The sequence below is a fragment of the Molossus molossus genome, unplaced genomic scaffold (assembly GCF_014108415.1).
Source record: "Molossus molossus isolate mMolMol1 unplaced genomic scaffold, mMolMol1.p scaffold_m16_p_2, whole genome shotgun sequence".
In the NCBI taxonomy this organism is placed as follows: domain Eukaryota; kingdom Metazoa; phylum Chordata; class Mammalia; order Chiroptera; family Molossidae; genus Molossus; species Molossus molossus.
Window position 1 is genome coordinate 123,833,396 of NW_023425355.1, and position 10,308 is coordinate 123,843,703.

At 41.1% G+C, this 10,308-nt stretch overlaps 1 protein-coding gene across 4 annotated transcripts in view; it reads left to right on the forward strand.

The window, feature by feature from the left end:
• DMD (dystrophin) overlaps positions 1 to 9,493 on the forward strand; it is a 2,326,146-nt gene extending 2,316,653 nt beyond the window's left edge. For 2 of the 4 annotated variants that reach the window (XM_036270045.1, XM_036270043.1), the window contains one exon: positions 9,013 to 9,493. In XM_036270045.1, the coding sequence (XP_036125938.1) occupies positions 9,013 to 9,110 (98 nt within the window). In that variant the 3' untranslated portion in view covers positions 9,111 to 9,493. Of the gene's footprint in view, positions 1 to 3,975; positions 4,008 to 9,012 lie in introns of all 4 variants that reach the window. The other 2 variants (XM_036270042.1, XM_036270044.1) reach the window with 2 other exon arrangements.
• Positions 9,494 to 10,308: the final 815 nt, after the last annotated feature.

A 10,308-nucleotide genomic window follows, 5' to 3' on the forward strand; every position in this document is an offset into this window, starting at 1 on the left:
TCTTTAATGGAAGAACAACATAAAGAACCAGGGCAGCCCGGCCAGTGTGGCTCAGTGGTTGAGCATCGACCCATGCACCAAGAGGTTCCTGGTTTTATTCCTGGTCAGGGCACATGCCCAGGTAGAGGGTCTGATCCCCAGTGGGGGGCATGCAGGAAGCGGCCAATTGATGTCCTCTCTCATCGATGTTTCTATCTCTCTGTCCCTCTCCCTTCCTCTCTCTCTCTCATATCAATAAAGAAAAAAAAAAGAAAAGAACCAGGGCAGAAGCATCATGGGCCCCCTTTCAGGAACCATTGTGTTTCCTCTCTGCTTCCATGAAGGATTTGAACTCTTATTCCTTTGCACCCGGGGCCAGCAAACTACAGTCCATAGGTCAGATCTGGTCCAGGACCTGGTTTTGTAAATAAAGTTTTATTGGAACAGAGCCACACCCATTCATTTACATGTTGTTTACAGCTCTTGCTTACTACAGCGGCAGAGTAGCTGTGGCAAAGCTGAATAGTTGCTCCAGAGACAGTATGGCTTACAAAGCCTAAAGTATTTACTCTCTGGCCTTTGCAGAGAAAGTTTGCCAGTCCCTGCTTTACGCTGTTATTTTGTTGTCTATTCTGGCTTGGTGCTGATCAACTTTGAGCTCAACAAAACTGTGCATTTGAATTGACTTAAGTATTTATACCCATGTCCATCAAAGATCCAGCATGTTTCAGCATATTTAAAGTATGACCGCTCAAATCTTCTCTCACTTGTATTGAAACAGAAATCCTAAGAAAGGGACTTATTCTAAATTTTGTAAACTGGTCGTTGAACTGAGATAAAGAAGCTAAAGGTACCCAGGAACTGACTTTGAAATAAAGAATTACAACTAGTCATCTTAAGGTCATACTGACTAAGGAAATTCGACTTCTCCAGAGCTGACCAAGCCCTTTAGGACTCCCTAGCACACTTCCTTTTTCTCTTGATTAACTTCCTGACAACATCCCACATTGCCATATGGACACCCAAGTGAAACTCATTTCCCAAGAAGGTATTTATGAAATAAAACTTGTATCTGGTACTTGTATTTATTTATTTTTAAAATATGTTTTCATTGGTTTTTAGAGAGAGAGGAAGGGAGAGATAGAAACATCAATGAGAGAGACACATCGACTGGCCACCTCCCGCACACCCCCAGTGGGGATTGAGCCTGCAACTGGGCATGTGCCCTGACCCGGAATTGAACCGGTGACTTCTTTGTCCCGTGGGTCTATGCTCAACCACCGAGCCACACTGGCCAGGCTGTATTTATTTATTAATCACTAACTTTCTTAAATATTGCATTTCATCAGTGTAGAATTATTCCTAATACAGTAGAAAACATTATTTTAACCTTTTTTAAACAAAAGAGAAGAATCTTTTTGTACTATTCTAATGAGCACATTGGCACCCAAGTGATGAGGGAGGATTTTGAAGGAGACCAGGGTTAACATGGCTCTGGGAGGTTCATGTACATAAAAGATGGTTTCTGGAGAAGTACCTGAAACAAAACCCAAATCATTTGCTGCATATTCAACAGTGACCAGTTGATACTGAGCTCTGCATATGGCTTGGTGTAGAATGAATAAAAATATGCAACATTTATCATTCTAGGGATTGGAATTACACTCTGAAACTAAATTATACTGTTTTCTAACAACACCGTCCTTCATACACTTCTGAGGTTTTATTATTATTATTATTATTATTATTATTATTTTATCTTCACCCAAGGACATTTTTAAAATTTATCTTCAGATAGAGCAGGAGGGAGAGAGAGGGGAAGGGAGAGAGAGAGAAACATCAATATGGAAGACACACATCGACTGGTTGCTACCCACTCAACCCCAACCAGGGCTGGACACAAACTGCAACCTAGGTACATGCCCTTAGCGGGAACCAAACCCGGGACTCTGGTCCACGGTCTGAGGCTCTAACCGCTGAGCCAAACCGGCCAGGGCAACTTCTGAAGTTTTAATAATAGACCAAAGTTACAAGCCAGAACAAGTTACCAGCCCTTGTCATCCAAGCTAGAGGGAAGCAGGCAAGGGCCAAGTTGCCAAAAACACTGAAGGAGTCATGGCCATGACCTAGTGGCTACCTTACTAATTCAATTCAGCCAGCATTTATCAAATATCCCTAGTGTCAAGGTACAGCACAAGGTATTGTGGGCAGAGTGGTGGGTAAGCAACATGTGGGCCCTGCCCTTAATGAGACCATACTCCTGTAGGGGAAGGAAATTAATTCTACTACCAGAGAGTATAACTATAAAATAAAAAATAAAAACTTGCTAACGGAGTGAAAAATAATGGGTAATTCATGCTGGCATTCATTTGAGTCATCGAGGATGAAATAATGTTCTTTGTGCCCTTTTTCCTGCCATCTGCTATCGGCCTACCACTGGGATCTCCCTTCCCCCAAACTGGGGAGCCAGCACCTATTTTTCTCTCTTTCCTGATTTGAGTAGGGTCATGAATGCTTTGATATGACATACTCAAGCGTGTAGTTGTTAGACTCCTAGAGATCTCTGACTCAGGAAAATTCAGAAGGAAGGAAAAGGGGAGGGGGAAGTCATACTTAGAAAACCTTTATATACTAGAAGTTTTGAGGCCTAAACTTGAGTTTCAAAAGATCTGTTTTCAAACAGTAGCTCCATACTTCCTCATTCTAGACTAGTAGTTCTCAAACTGTTTCAGGGAGTTTTTATGTTTGGGGAGCCCCTGAGCATGGTGGGTCGGGGGTGTGGAGGCACGGAGATGATATCCAGGGTCTCACAGTTCTGTTTTTTTTTTTTCTTTATTGATTTTAGAGAGAGGAAAGGAGAGGGAGAGAGAGATAGAAACATGGATGAGAGAGAACATTGACAGGCTGCCTCCTGCATGCCCCGCACTGGGGATTGGGCCCACAACCTGAGCATGTGTCCTGACCAGGAATTGAACCATCAACCTCTTGGTGCATGAGTCCACACTCAACCACTCAGCCACTCCAGCCAGGCTCACAGTTCTGCATTTATCTGCTGTAAATACTGGGATATCGTAGAAGATTTTGCTAAAGTCAAAGTCTGAAAACCAGTAGTATTTCATTTTCAAGACTCGAGATAAAAGGAAATTGCATGCCCAGGGCATGCTAGATATGGTCAGAGGTCCCTAATTTTCTGTCCAATTATATTAAAATAGAAAACTTCTCATTAAACCTGCTCTTCAGAAAAATAAATAAATGCATACAGATACAGGCTTCTCTAAAACAAGCAAGAGCAGTGGGTCTTTAGCCATGGACTTGCAAGGCTCCTGATACCTGGTGAATTATGAGGAAGTTGAAGGCTGATTCCTGGGTCTGGCTCTGTAGCTTGCCCATTAGTGGGATTGATCTCCTATCCCCTTTTTTTCTTTCTTTTTCCTTAAATGCCCCCAATCCCATCATGGGCATGCTCAGCTTGTACCAGATAGAACAAATTCTTCCAAGAGGATGGAGTCTAGCCTTTCTGTGATGTTCTGCCTTGCATTTGGGGTGCAGAGTTTGGGCACACAAAGGCAACTGCTGTTTATGTTTCCGTGTGTTGATTGTCAAATCCAGAGTAAAGCAATTCTGAGACTTTTGACATTATGCTAGAGATTCTAAGTTGTTCTTGAAAACAGCGTTCGATTTGTCAGATTTCTCTGCTGTGCCGGCTTTCATCCAGTTTTACCACATGAACACCATGGATTCTCTAAGTGATGTCTCCGGGATCCTGTTATCTGTTTACACTGATTTAAGTGTATGTAAAGGGTATTTGACTGGATATGTCTTTTGGGGTTTTTTGTTTGTTTCTGTTTTGTTTGTTTTTTTCAGAGGGGAATAAATGAATTGTCATCTCAACATTAGTTTGGTAAAAGAAGCAAATTGGTATGAAACTGTATATATATATGCATGATTTTTTTTCCTTTCTGATATCTTTACCTCTTCCTCTCTCTGTTATTAAAGGAAGAAATACCCCTGGGAAGCCAATGAGAGAGGTCAGTGAGATTCAGGCTCACAGCCATGGCTTCTGTCTGTCTCATCCCGCTTTCTATGTTTGGCGTTTGTGTAAGAATTGTGTGCGTGCACGCGCATGTATGTATTACACATGTCATCATGTAAGGATGGTAGTCACCTCTCCACTTGCGGCTCATGAGAAACATTCCTCAAATACTCATTGCCATTGTCATCACCATGACGACAGGACCACAGGTTGGAATCCTGCAGTTCATCATCTGTTGCCATTTGCAACACAAACTAAATCTTCAAAATAAATTGAGCCTTGAACATCACTGATGAATCATCAGGCTTCTTTCTACTTCCAGGACCCTAGCATTTTCTGCCAGTGCGCTTGGTGTGTATTCTTCTGGGATGACTTCCTTTTGTTTTCTTTTTTCTGGGTCCCCACGATCTTCCTTTCCCACTTTAGCTGATAATTTTTGAGCGCTTGCTGTGTGCCCAGCCCGGTTCTAAACACTTGCCATCTTTTTCATTATGTAATCTTCGTGGAAAAAAAAAAATGATGAGGTAGGTACTCTTATTAACCCCACTTTATAGATAAGGAAACTGAGTCAGTAAAAAGGTAAACTGTGTCCAAGGCGACAGAGCCAGGGTTCAAATCCAGGCCGTCTGGGTCCAGAGCCACGGTCTCCTCTGATTCTTTCCTGATGCTTTGGAAAATGGTGTTTGCAAAGCTTATATCACCTCAACTTGCCCTTTAGGGGAGACTTATTTTTTATTTGGCATTTGGGGAAGGATAGAACATGAACCAATTAGAGATTTTTAAAAAAATTAATGTTGGGAGTCTTGAGGGTTTTTATCATGCCTCTTTTGTGGTTCAAAGGGGTAGGGTGTACAGGATTATCACCAAGTGTGGTTTGGGGTTTCACAGCGAAAGCTGCTTTATACGTCTGTTCTACCAGGAATATTATTTAGACATTGAGTTGCCTAATCAAGCAACTATTGGATGACGAAGTGTTGAGTGACAGCCCAAGCGCAACAAAATTGTCCTTACCAAGAGTTTAGTGTGAAGGACGTTAGAAGGAAAGCTCTCTCGTGAATGACAGTAGCATGTACTAATCTGGGAGACAGGCTGGATGGGCAGAGTCCTTATAGGAGAAGGTTCTAGATCCTCAGGAATATGATGGACCAGAGTAGCCATTGATTTGTTTAAACATAAGGAGTCATGCTGGAAATCCCGCCAACACCGTGCCATGCAGGTCTGACGAAGTGAACGATCCTTCAGTGTGTCTACACCAGTGCTCCCTCCAAGGCTGGGGGCAGCGGGGTCCCAGGGAGAGAGTGGTGGGCTGGGAGGAGAAACTGAGGAAACCTGAATCGGTGAAGCATTGAGTGCTCCTGATGGTTTGCCCGGCTCACATACATCTTATGTGAGACTCCTTGGGTTCATTCCTATGGTAAGTGCCCCTTAACATTTATTTTCACTGTTGTAAAAAGTTGTACCATAATTTTGACCACCCTGATCATGTTTTAGAAAAAGCCAGCACATATCATTGAAGTCATAGAGACATTGGGAAACCTTCCTACCCAAGGTGCATTAGAGTCAGATAAGTTCCCAGAAAGCCAGAGAATCAAAATAATAGTGATCTTTGTAATGCCCCGAAAAGACCCCAAATGGACAGTAGACCAGATCTTTTCTTTCAAAAGATTGAATTCTAGAGAAGAAAAGATAAAGCAAATTTCACTGCAGTCTTCTGGCATGGCTTTGGCCAGTCGAACGCTAACCATTGATTTGGGAATTGTATTTTTAAAAAATAGAGTGCCAGATTGCTATTGAGGGCTTGGATCGCTGCCAGAAAGTCTCAGTTCCAATCACTGCGGAAAACAACTCCCCCAGGCAGTGGTGGCGGGTGAGACCGAATGTGTGGCAGTTAGCGCCAACTTGGAAAAACATACCACTGCCCTCATGTTCAACGCATGGTGCCTTCGCATTCAGCAATCCTTGCGTTCAAATGGATTAAATTAATACTTTCGCCAGATGTATTTTTGTGTCAACTTGTTCCTGAAGCTGATTACAGACACCTGAATCCTGCCTGCTTTGCAGTGCCTTTTGTGCTCCTAGTATAAGATTTTCATTTTGACTTTAGAAACATCTGTCAGGTAAAATTAATGACCTCCCTAATGTTCTGCTTTATACGCATGGACAATAGAAGCTGGGTACAGCTCTATTTTCTGTATCCATATCACAGTGCAGTTTTATGCCTCCAATGGGTTGAGATTTATGATTCTTGGGGGCAGTATTTTGTCAAAGAGATAGATTTTTTTTTCTGGCTGTAATGAAAACAGCCATGAAAAACATTGGAATCATTATTCTGGTGAAACAGGTATTTGTAAATAAAGTAACTAAAGGCATAATATAGATATGGTGAGGTGACTGAACATTTATTTTTCTAGCATAGGGACAGCTGTGAAGTCATGATCATGAACAGGCTAGACAAGTTCAAAGGCCACCTAACACTTCGTGGGAGTGTATATGGTATATTAAGAGTAGTGACGAATAATTGTACCTGGTAACTTTTCCAGTAGCAGATGCCCCTAGAACTCACGCCTCTCGACACACTCAAGAGTTTTCTGTTCATGTAGTAACCGAACACCATTTCCAGGAGCACACCATCACTTGGTAATATACAGACAGTCCTCACTTAACATCACCAATAGGTTCTGTGACTTTAAATGAAACCAATTATGATGAAAACACTTATACCACAGGCTAACTGATCAAGAGTTGGGCTTCCTACGACATCTCATCAATGTTATAACAAAACGATGGTGAACAAAATGATGTTAATTGAGGACCTGCTGTCATCTATAAACGCATTTACTTGTCTTTATTATCCTAGCACACAATCTATAATAGGCATATTTTGATTATTATCAATAAGCTAATGGTAAAATGAGTTCTTCCCTGTTTTATGTTTTGTAATACATTTTCTATCTACAAGGTAGCCTATACTATAGTCATATGTGGGAAATGAGAAATAGTTGGAATTCTAGGCAGATATCAGGTTGTAAGGGTCTTGAGTTTTGTTTTGACTGGCTTCATTAATTGCTGTTGAGATCGCAGGTAATTAAAAATGTACAGTTAGCCCATCTATTTTCAATTATGCATGAATAATTGTGATTTCCCAGGGTTGCAGGGCAGTCAAAGGGAAGCCCTCTAACCTGATGGCATCAGTTATATTTGTGCTGTAAGCTCAAAGGAACAGCAAAGGACCCACTATGGCTTCCTGTGGTTTTTATGGTTTAGAAAAGCCAGAGATGATTTCAGTTCCACTGAAGGCTGCCAAACAGTTGGCCCACTTTATAAGTAGTACATATGCTTTGTTAAAAGTTTTGATGTTTTCAGTCTCAACCAAAATCCACAATGATTTTTAAAAATATAATCAGTTCTCACTGAAACTCTTTGCACTAATAAAGCTCAAAGAGATTTGCAAACTTTATCACCTTAATGGGGACCAAACCGCAACTGAGGTATGTGCCCTTTACTGGAATTGAATCCAGGACTCTTTGGTCCATGGGCCGACAGTCTTCACCACTGAGCAAAACCGGCAAGGGCTAGACTTATAATAAGTCTTAATTTGTTGTGCCATCACTGTGTAAGTACATGCCTGTGAATCCTCTTCAGATCCTCTCTCTCATGTATAAAACGACATCTCGAGATAAATATTAGAACAGAATACCTGCTCTAGTCTATATTTAATTTTTATAGAGATTTAAACAATTATGGGAATCTGTAAAGTTGATACATGGCAGGGTAGTAATAGCCTAGAAAAGCATTTTTAGTTTCAAAGGCAGTACTTGAATAGTGGAATGATGTACTAATGTCCAAGAATTAAAATAAGCCACATAAAAATATGGGACATAACCCAGCTGGTGTGGCTCAGTGGTTGAACATTGACCCATGCACCAAGAGGTTGCCTGTTCGATTCCTGGTCAGGACACATGCCCAGGTTGTGGGCCTGATCCCCGGGGGTGGGGGCATGCAGGAGGCAGCCAATTGATGTTCTCTCTCATCGATCTTTCTCTCCCTCTCCCTGTTTCTCTCTGTAAAATCAATAAAGAAAAAAAAAAAATATGGGACATATATGAAAAGTCAAGTCATCCAGTATGTCTCCAGGCATTTTACTCTAGATTGGAATTTTGCCACAAAGCACCAGGGATATTGCGCTGGCTTTGCTCTCTGTGCTGGGGGATTACTGCTAGGTCATGTCACATTCTTATTAAAAGGCTATTCTGCTAGCTAACCCTCATTTAGGAGATCAAAAATGGACTCACAGGACACCCAGATTCCTGCTAAACAAGTGGCTCATATTATAATTAGGCTCTAGAGTAATTTGGAATGAAAAGTGATTTTGATTTGGAAGCTTTCTCATTCAAATGTTAATAGTACACAAAAAGGTCCATTTTTCAGCCTAAGCAAAAGCAGAAAGCAACTAGTCACCTCCACCAAAGCCTTAGAAGTGATCCAACAGCTTGAAACAGCCTTGGAATGAAGAGTCCATGTCGTGGTGATGGTAGTAGTGATGATAACAGTGACGGCAACAGAGTGGCGGTGGTGGTGGCAGTAGTGGTGAGAATCGTGGTGGTGGTTTGATTGTAGAAAAAAATTCAGTGCAAGTACGTAGTCATTAACATCCTGCAACAAGATGGAAAAGGGTGCACCCCATCATGAAATATCCCTGTGGTGACAGGCATCTCATGCTTACCCCTGAGAAGATGAGTGCAGTCTTGGACAGGTTTCTATTTCAATGGCGACAATAGCCCGATCCAATATTAAGCTGATACTAACCGTGTGGAATGGCTTCATTAACAAGGCTCTGCTTCTTCCTGGAAATGGGTAAAAATCCAACCCTGTTATATAGACAACCTTGATGCAACCTCTGTGTTGTCCTCTCCAAGAAATGGGGAGTGCTTTTCCAAATGGCAGAGTCCGGGGACTGATAACCTGCACCTCTGTAAAGTCTTTTTCTCTTTGTTTTCTAGGACACAATGTAGGAAGCCTTTTCCACTTGGCAGATGATTTGGGCCGAGCGATGGAGTCCTTAGTTTCAGTCATGACAGATGAAGAAGGGGCAGAATAAATGTTTTACAACTCCTGATTCCCGCATGGTTTTTATAATATTCATACAACAAAGAGGATTAGACAGTAAGAGTTTACAAGAAAAAAAAAATCTATATTTTTGTGAAGGGTAGTGGTACTATACTGTAGATTTCAGTAGTTTCTAAGTCTGTTATTGTTTTGTTAACAATGGCAGGTTTTACACGTCTATGCAATTGTACAAAAAAAAAGTTATAAGAAAACTACATGTAAAATCTTGATAGCTAAATAACTTGCCATTTCTTTATATGGAACGCATTTTGGGTTGTTTAAAAATTTATAACAGTTATACAGAAAGATTGTAAACTAAAGTGTGCTTTATTAAAAAAAAAAAGTTGTTTATAAAACCCCTAAAAACGAACACACACACACACACACACACACACACACACACACACAAACTTTGAGGCAGTGCATTGTTTTGCATCCTTTTAGCGTGATCTCCATATGAAATTCATGGCTTTTTTTTTTTCTTGTCTTGCATATTAAAGATAGGACTTGCTCTAACACTACCAAATGGCTGCTTCCCAATGCTCTTTGGATAATTGTTGACTGAGTGGAACCGTCTGTGGGTTTTTGTTTTACCCATCTATATGTCTATAAGTATGTAGATACTATAGGTATATAGATAAATAGATAGACATTTCTAGAGACCTTTTAAATGTCTTGTTCAAATGTTCCTGCCACTCGCTAATGGCAAGAAATCGCTTCTGGTCATCCAGGCTTACCTGCTCGGTCTAGAATGACTTTTTCCTGGAACCTCAAGCCAGAAAGAAACGACCACACTAAAACCTTGTCTGGAGCCCCAGATGTTTCTCATTTGAAACTTTCCGCTGACAACTAGAGTGTTGGATTTTTGAAAAAGGAACAGATGAACAGGACTTATGTCCGAATAAGCTGTGGGTTGATCTACTCGGCTTCCGGCTGTTGGCAATGCCACGATTTAGATTTAATGATGCTTCAGTGGAAGTCAGTTCTGGGTTCTTAGCCGATCCCTCTGAGGGAGTCGGCCACTCTTGAAGTCAAGGATTGGATGAATGTTCATAACCATACATAGAACTCTGTGTAATTACGACTAAATGATTCTTCCTCTTCTCACAAAAGCAGTGGGTGTTTTGTGTGGTTTTTAAAAAAGATTTTAAGATTTTGTTTTTCTCATTGCAGTGTGTTTTTAAATGCCA